Below are 15,385 nucleotides of genomic sequence, written 5' to 3'. Positions count from 1 at the left end.
GCGTCCGTCGGGGGGATGTAAGTTGTCAGAGCCTCTCCATCAACTTTCAGGCCCCATAAGACCTCCACGTCTTCCAGTGTCACAGTCGCTTCACCGACTGGAAAGTGAAACGTGTGAGTCTCTGGCCTCCAACGTTCAATCAGAGCTGTGATAAGATGGTGGTCAATTTCTTTTGGTTTACCACACCTTAACATACCCCCAAACCCCATCTGGTCCACTATTGTCAAGACATGTTGCTGGATGGGAACATCCCAAATTTTTCCTTCAAATCGTCGGCAGCGTACATCTTCGGATGGAACTCCTGCCCATATGTTGTTAGAGACGTGTTGTCTCTGAAAATATAATACAGATGGATCCGCAGGACCACATGCAAGCCGACGACGAGAGGTTGAAGATGATGCCATAATTTACCTACATAATTCAAATTCAACAATAACCAACCATAACATTTAATCCAATTTCATAAACCAAATTCAACAATAACCAACCATAAACCATTTCAATAATTAGATACAATTTAATCCAATATCACAAAATTGAACACCAACATCAAATAAGCAAGTTACACAACATTGCACATTCAAAATCATAAACCAATTCACCTACACAAAATTAACAATTTCAATTAACAATTCGCCCAACCTACCAATTTCAATTTTGCCTAACCTAAACAAATTTAACAATCTAAACTAATCAACCAAAACCCACATAAATCAAAACAATTTGCCCAATTTTTTAGCTATAAAAACCCTAGGGTTTAGGCTTATAATCAAATTTATACACAAATTAACTTAAACCCAACACAATCCAACATAATAATCAACAATAATATCATTCAACCAATCCAAAATGCATAATATTTCTACTCAATTCACAACCCATTACAAACCCTAGCTATCCACCAATTACTATAATTATGTAAAAGGTAAGCATACTAACCGAATAAAATAGATGAATTTGGGGGAGAATAGCACCGATTGATGAATGTAGGCCGAAATCACGGAGAGAAGGCGCGCAGCTGGAGAAATCGCGAAGGCTGTGTGTTGTGAGGTTTTCGCGATTTGGGGGAGGAACGCCTGGTATATCAGTCTGATTAAACACGCCACTCAGAATGGCGTTTTTCATGATTAAGTAAATACGCCACTCCGGTTGGCGTCTTTTACAAAACGTCAATATGTTCGGCGTTTCAACAAAGAAAACACGCCATTTACAAATGCGTTTTTTTATTTAAACACGCCAACCAAGTTGGCGTGTTTAATCGTAATTACAATCCGAGAGCATACACCCAAAATACGGCACAAGTATAAAACGCCATCATCGTTGGCGTATTTACCTTAAAACACGCCAATGACGTTGGCGTATTTACTAATAAAAACGCCAATGTGGTTGGCGTTTTTCCCATTTGTGGAATAGATAACAAAATAGGTACATTTACGTAATATTTAGCGTAAACTCCCCCATAAACCCGATTTTCCCCAGTGTAGAGAGAGAGGGCGAAAGAGATAGTGATATAGATAGAATTGCATATCTACGGAGAAGAGAAAAAAGGTAGAATCTGGAGATATATAATGGAGTGCTAGAGTAAATTATTATTCCAACCAATAGAAACAATTTCATAAGCCTATAATGAAGGAGAAAGAGCGATTAACTGTATTCATTGCCCAACAAAAGTTGGGATGAAAATATAATTCGTCAAAGTATACAACTATTTTCAAGACACAACATATATTGAGTACACGGTGGTATCGACCGATTAAGCTATATTCCTTTCAAAAGAATCCTATTAATTCTATCTATAAAGTCATTCATCTGCTCCCTTGAAAACAATGGGAATGGATATACTAAGGCACAATCTAATGCCCCGCGTCTTATTGTGTCGAATACTGCAATTGATGGGCCTACTCCGTCAACTGAGGCACATCCAATGAAGTCTTCGAACCCCATGGTCTCCTTCAGTTTGTTTGGAGGATCGAAAATAGGGTCCTCGAAGACAGATATTAGTGAAGTTCTGAGAGACGATGATGGGGTCAAACTGGGGTTCTCTATTGCCTTGCACATTAAGAAGTTGAGATCGGCCATGTAAGTGAAATGCTTATTCTTGCTCTTCGAGTCCATAAATGAAGAATGGACTCGCTTTGCCAGCTCCCACAATTTTTCTCCTCCATGAATATCATAAGTGTGCATAATGGCAATGTGATAAAAACCTGCATTATTTCGACCAATATGGTTAACAACAGATCTGGAGAAGTAGCTGATTACACATTTAACTAAGGTGATACATATCAAGATAAAATAGATGATTTCTTGTGTGAAGACAAAAGAGCTGTAAACTATGTGAAAGTCTCATATTACTAAGCATGGTTCTAACTTTAAAAGTGAACCCAACAGAACTTACCAATATGTTGGCTGCTAAGCACGGGATCAAGAGCAGGTCGACAATCCATGAGAGTTACAACTGCATACTTCTCCCACTGTTCATCAGGGAACCTTTTTGAGGCATGGCAAGCAATTAATCCTGCTGCTGCTAAAGCTGCACTCAACTTTATCTTATTAGAGTTGCAACACTGCGAAAGTAATGCCAAGAAAATCAGTAAGAGGAAATAGTTGTTACAGGATGGTTAGATCAAACTAAGTCAGTAGTACTTAAAAAAATCATCTTGAGTTCAACCAGGCAATATATCCATTTTGCATAAGCAGTACTGCATTTCCAAATGATGCAAACCAAGAAAACATGGAGTAAATGTTCATTATTCAAAATGCCCCATCAACTCTTATTAGAACTGTTTCCAATTTCCATCATTATCTAATAGTTTTCTCTATCAGGAACATGATTGTTGCAAACCTTACTGTTTCTTAACCTGATCTTATTTGCCTTTACGTTTCTCCTGTCAATATCTAGCAGGCAAAATCATCCAATCCTAGAAAAGCAGCAAAATCAGACAGCATATGGTTTTAAGTAATATTGATTTTTTAGAAATTTGGATAACCGAGTGGGAAATTGAATGGAGCAAAACCCTGTATTATCTACCGGCAAAAAAGCAAACCATGCAAAGTAAGCACTAAGCACCCTCAGTCTCAGGCAGATAGATAGAAATTCATTATATCATGTATTTTGCTTCAAACTTGAAAGGCCAAAGTTGAACCCCTTCAATATTAAGCATGATATCTACTCAACTCCCATTTCCATAGCTGTCATCGTGCATTCAAACTGAGTTTAATCAAACCCCAACTAAAACTAGAAAAAGAAATTGCTAACATCCTTACGCAAACAAATCAAGCACGCATAACAACAGACTAAGAAGAAGCAAGCTTACTGCATAAAATGCACAACACAATAATCAATCATCAATGCACCTATCGAACTACTACAACTGATCAAATCAATTATCAATCACGAAATCACAGGTTAGAAAACCCTAACAAAATTGAACTTACAGACATAATTTTTCCAGTATCCTCCTCACTCATCTTGAACCTAACGACGCGCGACAGCCTGGGCGAGGCGGTGTCCTTGAAGCTCAAATTGGCGAGGCGGAAAGAGTTGAGAAAATGTGTTAAGAGACTCCTTCTCTTAACGAAATACTTCTGCCCGGTTACGAGAATAACACAAGGAACTCCGGCGCCCCGCGTGCAGGGTCGGCGGCCAAAACAATCGTTGGCGCGGAAGAGATTTCCGTCGGCAACAAGGTAGGGTTTTTGAGAGTGTTAAACATGATAAGTGGGCCAATAATTGTTCATTAATTTAATGAGAATTAATGAGATGCCCTATTTATAATATCTAGGACCCTAGGGTTGGTTCGACCTAATTCTATACATCGGGAAAGAACCAACAAAGAAAACCCGACGGAGCTTATAATACGCTCGACACAATATTCGTTCAAAATAATAAAAGAAAAATACAATAAAGAAATGCGACGGTCTAAATTGAAATAAAACAGTAAACTGGTTCAGGCCTTTCGTCGAGCAGTTGGCATGCTACTTCGTCACGAAGTCCTGGTAGCGTTCAGGTTGCTTGAGTCCCTTCCGTGGTCTTAACTCTCTCTCCGTCATCTTCTCCCTAACCTCCTCCGTCTGTTTCCCAGGTTCCTCCGTTGGTGTCGAATCCGTCTCACCCGATAATGTCGTCGGGGTAGTCTCTGCCGTATCCCCAGTCGGCGACTCCTCAGTAAGGGGTGGCTCAGATGGATTCGTAACAACTCCCTACTCTTTAAGTGTCTCCTTGGCCTCAAGGTGAATTGATGGATACCGTCGCTGCAACTCGTCAAGCGGTTCCCAGGAAGGGGAGTCTGACCCGTCCGACCACAGGGAGTCTGACCCGTCCGACCACCTGACCAACACGTGCTCGGTCGCCGCTCCCTTATGCCACATTGTTTGGGAGTCCAAAATCGCCACCGGCTGAGCAATGGGCCGGTCACCCTTGAATCTGTCAGGCAAGGGCATCACCTCGTTGCTTCCAACAAACGCCCGGAAAAGGCTGACGTGAAAGACGTTGTGGATGCGACTACCCTCAGGCAACCTCAGTTTATACGCGACTGGGCCAATCCGTTGCAAAATCTCGAACGGACCATAGAAACGTTTGGCCAGCTTAGCAGATAGCGGTTTGGCCACAGAGTGCTGCCTATATGGTTGCAACTTCAACCATACAAAATCATCAACCTCAAATTCAATGTGCAGCCTATGCTTGTTTGCCGTATCCCTCCTTCGTTGTTGAGCTCTGGATAAATTCCGCTTCAATTCCTCCAACAATTCCCCACGTTGCCTGATAAGCTCGGCCACATTAGGTGGAGTTTTAGCCGACGGTCGAGCAGCCACCAATAAAGGAGGTTCCCGCCCATACAATGCCCGAAAAGGAGAAGTCCCTAACCCGGCATGATGAAAACAATTCAGAGACAACTCCGCCCAAGGTAAAAAAATTGACCAAGTAGAAGGTCTATCCGCCGTGAACGCGCGCAAGTATTGCTCAAGTCCTTTGTTCCGAATCTCTGTTTGGCCATCTGACTGTGGATGGTAGGCCGTAGCGAAGTTGAGCTTGGTCCCACTGAGACGTAATATTTCCTCCCACATGGCATTTAAAAATACCGAGTCACGATCCGAAACCAAGGTCTTCGGGAAACCGTGATGCCGGGCTACTGTGTTAACAAAAAGGTGGGCGACACGGAGGGCATCGAAACGCGTGGGAAGAACAGCGAAATGAGCATATTTGGACAGTCCGTCCACCACCACCATTATAGTCGTGTACCCTCTGGATTGCGGCAGCCCGGTTATGAAATCCATGGAGACATCCTCCCAAACTTGGGATGGAACCGGGAGAGGTTGTAGCAGCCCCGCCGGCTTTTGGGTGGAATACTTCGTCGATTGGCAGATGACACAGGCGTCGACAAAATCCTTAACCTCCTTCCTCATTTTCGGCCAATAAAAACCCGCCGCAAGTAGGCGGAAAGTCCGCTCATGGCCCGGGTGACCAGCCACAGACGTATTATGGTGCTCTTCCAGTAGCAGCTTCTTCATAGCAGATGGGGCTGACGAAAATCCTTCGGTTAAAATAAATTAACCCATCGACGACGGAAAACTGAGGAGGAGCATCACCCGACTGAATCTTTGCAGCTAGTGCCTTCAAATCTGTCAGAGTGGCTGTCTCTTCCTGCAACACATCGAGTAATATCGGGATCGGATGAGCTGCCGCCGCCAACAACGCCCCATCTGTCTCCGATTCAGCTAGCGCCGTGTCTGACACGGAAGGCTCCCCCGCGGCTGCTGAAGCCGAAGTATCGGCGACGACTCCACCGCATCCCGACGAGAGAGAGCGTCGGCCGCCTTATTAGTTATTCCTCGTTTGTACTCAATGCGAAATTTATATCCCATTAATTTGCGGACATATAATTGTTGATCCGGTGTGTGCACCACTTGTTGCATAAACTCCTACAAGCTCTTTTGATCACTTCCAATAATAAACTCCCTCCCCAATAAATAATGTCTCCATTTCTGCACCGCCTCAACAATAGCAAACAATTCTTTGTGATAGGCGGACGCCACCATGTGGCACGGACCCAATTTGCGGCTGAAAAAGGCGATGGGGTGACCTTCTTGAATTAAGACCGCACCAATCCCCACGTCACAGGCATCGGTTTCTACACAAAACGTTTTGTTAAAATCCGGCAAACGTAACACAGGGGCCGATGTCATGGCGGCTTTGAGGGCTCCAAATGCCTTATCTGCTGTTGCTGACCATTCGAAAGAGTCCTTTTTCAACAAATCGGTCAAGGGGGCCGCAATGACTGCGTAATGTGCGACAAAACGTCGGTAGTATCCCGTCAAACCAAGGAATCCCCTTAACTGCTTCACCGTGCGCAGTAATGGCCACGTGGTCATGGCTTCGGTCTTTGCCGGGTCAGCTACCAACTGCCCATTTGTAATCAAGTGCCCCAAATATTCAATAGTAGTGCTACAAAAGGCACACTTGGATAACTTCACAAAAAATTTGTGGGCGAGCAGGAGCGATAGTACCTCGGTCAAGTGTGCACAATGGGAGTTCATGGTTGGGCTGTAAATCAAGATGTCGTCAAAGAAAACTATCACGCACCTCCGAAGGAGCGGCTGAAATATACTGTTCATCGCCGCATGGAAAGTGGAAGGGGCGTTGGTCAGTCCGAACGGCATCACCAAGAATTCAAAATGCCCATCATGCGTTCGGAAAGCAGTCTTAAAGATATCTCCCTCGTGCATCCGGATCTGGTGGTATCCTGAGCGCAAATCCAGTTTTGTGAAGAACTTAGCTTTTCCCAATTCATCGAACAATTCATCCGCCGTGGGAATGGGAAAATGGTCGGGGACTGTGGCGAGGTTCAAGGCCCGATAATCTATACAGAAGCGGAACGTGCCGTCCTTCCTGATTAGCCGAACTGGGGAAGAAAAAGGGCTCTGACTCCTTTGTATAATTCCTTGGTCCAACATTTCCCTCACCTGTTTCTCGATTTCATTTTTTTGAAAGTATGGGTAACGGTAAGGTCGCACATTAACAGGCCTGGTGTGCGGCAACAGATGGATCTTATGGTCGAAAGCGAAGCACATACTATCATGTGCAAACAAGAGCCACATAATCATTCAGGCGTGCAAGCCACCAACAAAATCTACTTAGCTGATGCATGACAATGAGATACTATTGTCTTTCTTGTATGTATGCCACCATCATCAGCCATACCGTGATAATATCGGAGATACCCCGAACTCCTTGTTGAAGAATATCATCAGCAAGATTGAATGCATCTGTTACTGGTGTGGATGGAGAAACTGCAGTGAGCAATTTATCATTTGGAATGACAATGAGGGTATCAACGTTTTCTCTTAAAGCTGCGATTCCTTCCTGAGCTTGAACAGCTCTTCTTCGTCCTTCAAATGAGAATGGAGTGGTGACTATACCAACAGTCAAAATGCCCATGGATTTTGCGATTCCAGCAATTACAGGGGCTCCCCCAGTGCCTGTTCCCCCACCCATTCCAGCCTGCAAGTATTAGAAGACTAGTGAAGGCCCAAACTAAACAAGGAGAAGCATACCGCACAAAGACTAAAGTTTTGCAGGATAATATCAATAGAGGTGGATGTACTTTTCCTTTAAATAATTCAATTGTAATGGGCTTGAAGTTTGAAGAAAACAATAGCATTTCAAGCAATTCTTAAACAGTAGTCATTTTGGCCAGAAAGTGTAAGAAAAATAACTAAAGCTAATTTCTAAGGTTTTGGGTTGTGTATTTGTAATGATTGTGATGGACAAGCAAAAAGGTTAAGATATTAATGGACGTTGTAGATATGTTCACACATTACATATCAAAATTGCTTTTCTACCAAAACATGTCAGAAACATGGAAATTTATTTTAACTGGGTGAAAGAAAGAAAGCATCTATAAAGATATCCTAACAAGAAGGTTTAAACTGAAGATCTTTCCAGAATGGATCTCAGGAATTTGTTCCAATTTTCTCTTTGCAAACACAGCAATTACCATGACAAGTCTGCAATTATTCGCAGAGACTAGAATCATCAAGGAATTGACTTGCCTGGGGGAAATAATAAAATGCAGTAACTTACAGTGACAAAGACCATGTCTGCTCCATCAACTGCCTCCTCTATTGCTGCGTTGCTTTCATTAGCAGCACTCATACCAACTTCTGGGTTCCCACCAGCACCGAGTCCTCGAGTAAGCTCTCCACCAATCTGCAAGCGATGCTCAGGAAAGATGGGTGACATCCTCATGGCTTGGATGTCAGTGTTAACTATCCAGAACTCAACCCCCTTCATTTCACTCTCTATCATATGGTTAACAGCATTGGATCCACCACCTCCAACGCCAATAACCTTGATCTTGGCTTCACTATAATTGTTTAAAGTAGATAAGTCTCTAACACTCTCAGTAACATTTCCACTTGACGAATCCTGTCTTGGGTTGATCATGGTAGTGCTCGTCTCACCTCTAAGCATCGAGATCTCAGGGTGTAGGTTCAGAAACGAGTCCTTGCTATGAAACTGATTCACACTATGGGAATTGGCCGAACATTTCAACTGTGGGAGACCTGAACTACATTTTTGAGTTACACCAGAAAACCCATTCATTTCTTCAACAATTTTCAATGGGGAAATTCTCCCTCCAAGAACAGTCAATACCCCAGCCCGTCTCCCAGCATCCGGAGGTGTAAAATAAGGGGAAGTGTATGTAGCCATTGATGTAAATATCAAACCCCACCTCGCTTGATCTGATTACAGCACCTATATATGCAGTAACACCTATCAGCTATACCTCAATTCCAACACATCAGTCATACCTACTCCTATTCATATTTGGTCAGGAAACTAAGCAGAATCAAAGTTAACACGAATGCGTCTTGATAAGCATTTACTACCTTAAAACCCAAATTAAAAGACGTGAAATAAATAAATACCTCAAGTCAGCGACTTAATTAGTAGAAATAACAACCAACGGCAAAATCACCAAAACCCCAACGACATTCAAATTTAAATAGGAAAAAATTAAATGAAATCAGAGCTAAATCCTTGCAGTTCACCTGAGCACACAATGTTTCTTGTTTTCAAAATTATGAAACGAGGCAATTTGTGTGATGGGTTTGCTTCTTTATGTTTTATCCTTCCGCTGCCGGCAGAAGCAAACCTGCATTTAGTAGCATTCACTAAATAAATTAATCAAACAATCAGAAAATAAAATTGCAGATACAGAGAGAGAGAGAGAACGGAACGGAGTGATAGGCGGATCGAGACAGGTTGGCGCCGTCAAATTGTTGTTGGAAATGCAGACTACAATAGAGATGGGGATAGAGTAGAGATGCCCACCGGTTCCGGTTCCGGCGGTTAACCGGCGAACCGGAACCGGCGGTTCCGGTTCCGAACCGGAACCGTGGCAATTTTTCCGAACCGGAACCGTCGCAATTCGGGTCGCGGTCCGGTTCAGGTTCATGATTTTTCGAACCGGAACCGTCACCGAACCGGCGGTTCGGGACGGTTCGGAACCGCCGGTTAACCGGCGGAACCGCCGGTTCGGGCGCGTAAATCAAGGCGTCAGGGATGGGGCTGACCGGCCGGTTCCGGCGGTTTTTGGACCGGAAACCGGCGGTTAACCGTGAAAACCGGCGGTTCCGGCGGTTTTCCGCCAAAACCGCCGGTTTTTCCGGCGGTTTAGGCGGTTCCGGTTCGGAACCGGCGCATTCGCGGTTCGGTTGTATTTTTTTTTTTAATTCGAAATTTGGATTTATACAACAAATTGGAACAAGACAATGTATAATTCAAATAGAAATACGGCGAATAAGGAAGAAATGATATCTATTTTATTGAGTTTGAGTTGTAAGTTGTAACGGACAACGATACATTACAATTTACAATATGTATACAAGTATACAACATACAATAATGTAATATAAATTTGAAATTTGGACTTATACAATAAATTGGAACAAGATAATGGATAATTTAAATTGAAATAAGACGAATATGATGAAAATGATATCAATTTTATTGAATTTGAGTTGTAACGGACAACGATACATTACAATTTACAATACATATACAAGTATACAACATACAATTATGTAATATAAATTTGAAATTTGGACTTATACAATAAATTGGAACAAGAGTACAAGACAATGGATAATTTAAATTGAAATAAGACGAAGAAGGTGAAAATGATATCAATTTTATTGAATTTGAGTTGTAACGGACAACGATACATTACAATTTACAATACATATACAAGTATACAACATACAATAATGTAATATAAATTTGAAATTTGGACTTATACAATAAATTGGAACAAGAGTACAAGACAATGGATAATTTAAATTGAAATAAGACGAAGAAGGTGAAAATGATATCAATTTTATTGAATTTGAGTTGTAACGGACAACGATACATTACAATTTACAATACATATTCAAGTATACAACATACAATAATGTAATATAAATTTGAAATTAAATTCTTCCATTTCCCCCCAGTTTTTAATCTATAAATACCCCCCTCTATTCTCATTTACATTCACCACACTCTTATGTTAATAAGAGTTTCTCTCTTCAATCTCCCAATTCTCTCTCTTTGTCTCCAATTTCTCATTTGTGCTATTGTGCTTCCATTTAATTACTCAAGTGCTACTCTTATTACGCATTGTTATACACTTATACTTGTTCCCGTAGTTCTTCCATTTTCCCCTCCATTTCATGTTTTTTTATTTGTAAATTATATTACATTGTTGTATGTTGTATACTTGTATATGTATTGTAAATTGTAATGTATCGTTGTCCGTTACAACTCAAATTCAATAAAATTGATATCATTTTCACATTCTTCGTCTTATTTCAATTTAAATTATCCATTGTCTTGTACTCTTGTTCCAATTTATTGTATAAGTCCAAATTTCAAATTTATATTACATTATTGTATGTTGTATACTTGTATATGTATTGTAAATTGTAATGTATCGTTGTCCGTTACAACTCCAATTTAATAAAATTGATATCATTTTCATCATATTCGACTTATTTCAATTTAAATTATCCATTATCTTGTTCCAATTTATTGTATAAGTCCAAATTTCAAATTTATATTACATTATTGTATGTTGTATACTTGTATACATATTGTAAATTGTAATGTATCGTTGTCCGTTACAACTCAAACTCAATAAAATAGATATAATTTCTTCCTTATTCGCCGTATTTCTATTTGAAGTATACATTGTCTTGTTCCAATTTGTTGTATAAATCCAAATTTCAAATTAAAAAAAAAAAAAATACGACCGAACCGCGAAACCGCCGGTTCCGAACCGGAACCGCCTAAACCGCCGGAAAAACCGGCGGTTCCGAACCGGAACCGTGAAATAGCCTCACGGTTCGGTTCCGGTTCCGCCTTCGACCGAACCGGAACCGGCGGTTCCGAACCGGAACCGCCGGTTCGTGAACCGTGGGCAACACTAGGATAGAGTGTGTTGAGCATTAAATTAGAAAACGAGAGAAAAATAGGAAAAATATCGACAAACAATCTATTCAAGGCAAAATGTCAACCCACCATTTTCATTAATTTGGAGAAAGAAAATGAAAAAGAAAAAGAAAAAGCATTTATCTTTGGCTTTATTTTGGAAGGAGTAAACCTTATCACCCCAAGTATTAGTTGATTGGTTGCTTACTGATTTTCATTTCTTAGACTAATTCCCCATTCGCGCATCATACCCTTTAGTCTTTCCTCACTTTATTTCAGTAAATATAAATAATATAAATATTTTATCAAAGAAAAATAGATATCGTTGAATAAACATAGATTTGTTGTGTGGTATCAAGGCAATATTTCACAACTACAAATTAAGACAAATATTAACTATTCATGGTCTCGACGTTTATTTTTTTAGTTCTCATTTTTATTAGTTTCCAATTTCATTTTTTTATTTAATTAATTATGTTATTTTAAAATTAAAAAAATATTAAAATTTAAAAACCAATCAATAGCCAAAAAATACAAATCACATAAACCCTATTATGTGTCCAAGGGATTCAACACATTGATAGTATTTTTGTCGTTCGGTCTCGGTCATTTTCGATGTATCTTTGAACAACACTATATAGGTAGACTGTAGAACTCGTTAAACATGGATTAATGAACATGCCTAAATGAAGAAAGTCCCTTATATCACGGCAATTGGTACAATTATGTATTTCATGAAATATAGGCAACAAGATATTGCTCATGTGGCCAAAGTAGTGAATCAATTCATACTATATTCGGACAAACAACATTTAAAAGTAGTCTAAATGGTCTACTCGATATTTGAGAGGTACCACGTACAAGACTCTGATTTGATGATAAATTGTTTTGTTGGTAGAAAATGTTCAATACATATGTGAAGTTTCAGAAAGTTCATATTTTGTCTACTACATAAGTTAAGTACTAGTAACAGACTACAAGTAAGAAGAGGTATGTTGCAGAATATTTTAGAAATTGAGCACTACTCCATAACTATACAGTGATAGTCTATTCCTCACATAGAATATGGCATGTTGATTTGAAATAACATACATCCTCTGATCAGTCTTCCCTAGAAACTATCATATCTACAAACCACAAAGGAAAAAATATACGGACTTCGCATGGTACGCAGCGTAGCAAGCATAGAAAATGTACCTTTACAAATCATAGAATTTCATATCCTACCAAACATGTGCATCAGCGTAGATAATGAAAAAGTCAAAAAGCGATTTGATTTATAGAATTAGATAATTTAGATGTAAGATTACATATGATATCCCTAGAGAAATAGACTTAAAAATTTCTCAAAGTAGTGATATTTGAAAAAAGCATACAAGATGCAAATGGAAAGAGGTATAAGCGTAAGACATTCTCTTCTCTCACAAGCGCTAAGAAATGCAATACATGAGATCTAATATCTTCTTTTATTGCCATCTTTAAGCATTGGTCACAGATTCACCGTCGGGGTATCACATTCAGTAAGGACAACTCAAACTCCTTCTCATTGCTCTTAGTTTCTCACTAACTTTGAATGATTTTTGCACCTCCTGTTCCTCGTAGTACTGCAGTAGTAACATTCATCACAAATCAAGCTGAATTCATATTTACCAGAGTATCAACAACAAAAAACAATGAATACATATATTACCTGTTCTACTTTTCTTTTCCTCTCCAACTCCTCCTGTTGCAGATAACATAATTGTGTGATCACAAACATTCATTGAATAGCAGTATACAATTTGCACTATTCCTATATATATTGTCTTACCAGAGCCTGCTTCAGATATAAATTCTCTTCTTTGAGTTGGTTCAGCTCTGCTTCGAGCTCGACCGTGTACGCCTGCCACAACCAACCACATGCTTCATCAATTAAACCTACTGCTATAAGGGGCAGTTTATATAACCAAAAAAAATGTGTTCTTATCATGTTTTGTTTATTTACCTGCTTCCTGGCCCTAGATCTGACAGCAGACTCCCTATTCTTGATCATTCTTCGTTGGCGCCTCTCCACCACCTTCTCCACCGGCCTATCTAAGCCCCGCCTCCGTTCTCCACTCATCCCATCCACTCCACCCTCAACTTGCCCCGCCCCCATTCCATCCGACAATGGGCTCACTGGCGACCCCATTCCCAATCTCCCTCCGTAGCCGACTGCTGGAGGAGGGCCTTGTGAGTAGCTTTTCACCCCTCCTCCGTAACCTGCTTCGTCCCCCACACCCGTCTGCAGTGGCTGATAACCTGCAACACCAATCACCGGTCTTGCAACGAAGCTTGGCCCCATTGCAGGATGGCTGTTGTTGTTCTGGTATATTCCGAAGGCCGGCTGCTGAGGATGAGGAGGAGGAGGCACTGCCGCAGCAGCTGCCAGATTCTGTTCTCTGACAACCCCGGCCCGTATCAAGAAATCTTCGAGCGTCATCTCTCCAAAAGTAGGCTGTTTATGAGCAGTGTTGGGATTGGGAATATTGCTGTTGCCATGGTGGCGACTGAGGTGAATCTCAGACCACACCTCGTCCACGGTCTTCCTACAGAGAGGCTCCGGGATGCTGAGTGAGCCCTGTCTAGACAAGCTCAACTGCTTGGCTATTCCATTCCCAACACAAGTACCATTAGCTTCATGCAGTGGAAAATGCAGGATACTGTTGGTAGAGGGGACGGTGGCAGTCGGGTGGGCTTGGCCGTGCGCGTGAGCTTGATTTTGATGTTCCTCGGCGGTCCAGATGCTGTTGAGGAACTCATCCATGTTCATGGATCCAAAGTTCTTAGTACCATTCTCAGAAAGAGTGTGTTGGAACTCATCGAGTGTGAGAAAGTAGATCGATGATTGAAGCCCCAACGACTGAAGGCTCGTCTCATCTCTAGGCTGATCCATTTCTGGTTGAGATATTATTTCAGAATCTGATGTTCCCATATTCGAATTATAGCCCACCATTCAAGGACCTCGGATCACTCTTACTACGCCAATCAATAAACAAACAAATGAATATCTGTGTCCAAATTTTTTTCAATTTTTACAACATTTTTGAGTTGGTTACATGAGATTTGGTGATAATCAAAATGGACTTGGTCATCAAACTGAAATTATACTACTACTACTACTACTACTACGCTTCTATATATAGAAATATTTTTCATTTTTTATTACTCCCTCCGTTCCAACTAAGTTGAGCAAAAAAAGGAAATTACTCGACTTAGTTGAGATATTCCAAAAAGAAATATGACTCAACTTAGTTGGGTCTGAGGGAGTATTACTATATCAAACTATGAGCACACACGAAGACCAAATGCATAACTACGTATTATTTCCTCTTTTTCTTGAAATGCATAACCATATTTTGTGCATGTATTTTCCCCAATTACAGCTAGTTCGTCAGTGGTAAGGACATATTAACACTTAGTGTGGTCTAACCAATCATCATTGAAGAAATCACTTTCTTTTTACTTTTTATTTCTGCAAGGTAATTGGTTGTACACACCACGTGACAATATGTCTGGACCATTGAATTTTTACTTCATCTTCATGCTACATACTACTAACTAATGATTTCTACCGAAACTAATCTAAATTCCAATATCAAACAGAGACGCGCGACCTATACATGCCGCCGTAATTATATAGTAGTAGTATTAATTATGCTTAATAAAAATGAAAATAAGTGAACCCTAAATGTAATTCATTACAATAGATGAATCCATCCTAATTATACATTTGGCCGGGGAAGTTACAAAAAATCCATCCTAATCATACCAGTTTAATAAACCTTAGATTGACTGAAAATAAGTGAGCCCTTAGTCAATTTAATAACAATTTACAAGGGATCATAAATGCACACAGATTTTTGCCATATCAAATCATAAACTCAAACCTTC

General features: G+C 40.4%; 1 protein-coding gene across 1 annotated transcript; it reads right to left on the bottom strand.

Annotated features, from left to right (window-relative positions):
- Positions 1 to 1,627: 1,627 nt before the first annotated feature.
- Positions 1,628 to 14,426, bottom strand: LOC121786775. Its single transcript, XM_042185401.1, has 8 exons — positions 13,458 to 14,426; positions 13,284 to 13,355; positions 13,164 to 13,196; positions 12,999 to 13,077; positions 8,081 to 8,742; positions 7,199 to 7,498; positions 2,396 to 2,564; positions 1,628 to 2,204 (listed from the first exon to the last, which is right to left on the bottom strand). The coding sequence occupies exons 1-8, from the start codon at positions 14,424 to 14,426 to the stop codon at positions 1,759 to 1,761; spliced, it is 2,730 nt and encodes a 909-aa protein (XP_042041335.1). The 3' UTR covers positions 1,628 to 1,758.
- Positions 14,427 to 15,385: the final 959 nt, after the last annotated feature.

The sequence above is a fragment of the Salvia splendens genome, chromosome 22 (genome assembly GCF_004379255.2).
Source record: "Salvia splendens isolate huo1 chromosome 22, SspV2, whole genome shotgun sequence".
NCBI classification, from domain to species: domain Eukaryota; kingdom Viridiplantae; phylum Streptophyta; class Magnoliopsida; order Lamiales; family Lamiaceae; genus Salvia; species Salvia splendens.
The sequence above is the reverse complement of the archived record's forward strand: the minus strand, read 5'-3'. Positions and strand labels throughout refer to the sequence as shown.

Coding starts and splice junctions, on each gene's coding strand:
- LOC121786775 (XM_042185401.1), bottom strand. CDS start 14,426: ATGGGAACATCAGATTCTGAAATAATATCTCAACCAGAAATGGATCAG. Junction 7,499..8,080: donor CAGACATGGTCTTTGTCACT/GTAAGTTACTGC, acceptor TAATACTTGCAG/GCTGGAATGGGTGGGGGAAC. Junction 2,565..7,198: donor GTATCTCCGATATTATCACG/GTATGGCTGATG, acceptor TTACTTTCGCAG/TGTTGCAACTCTAATAAGAT.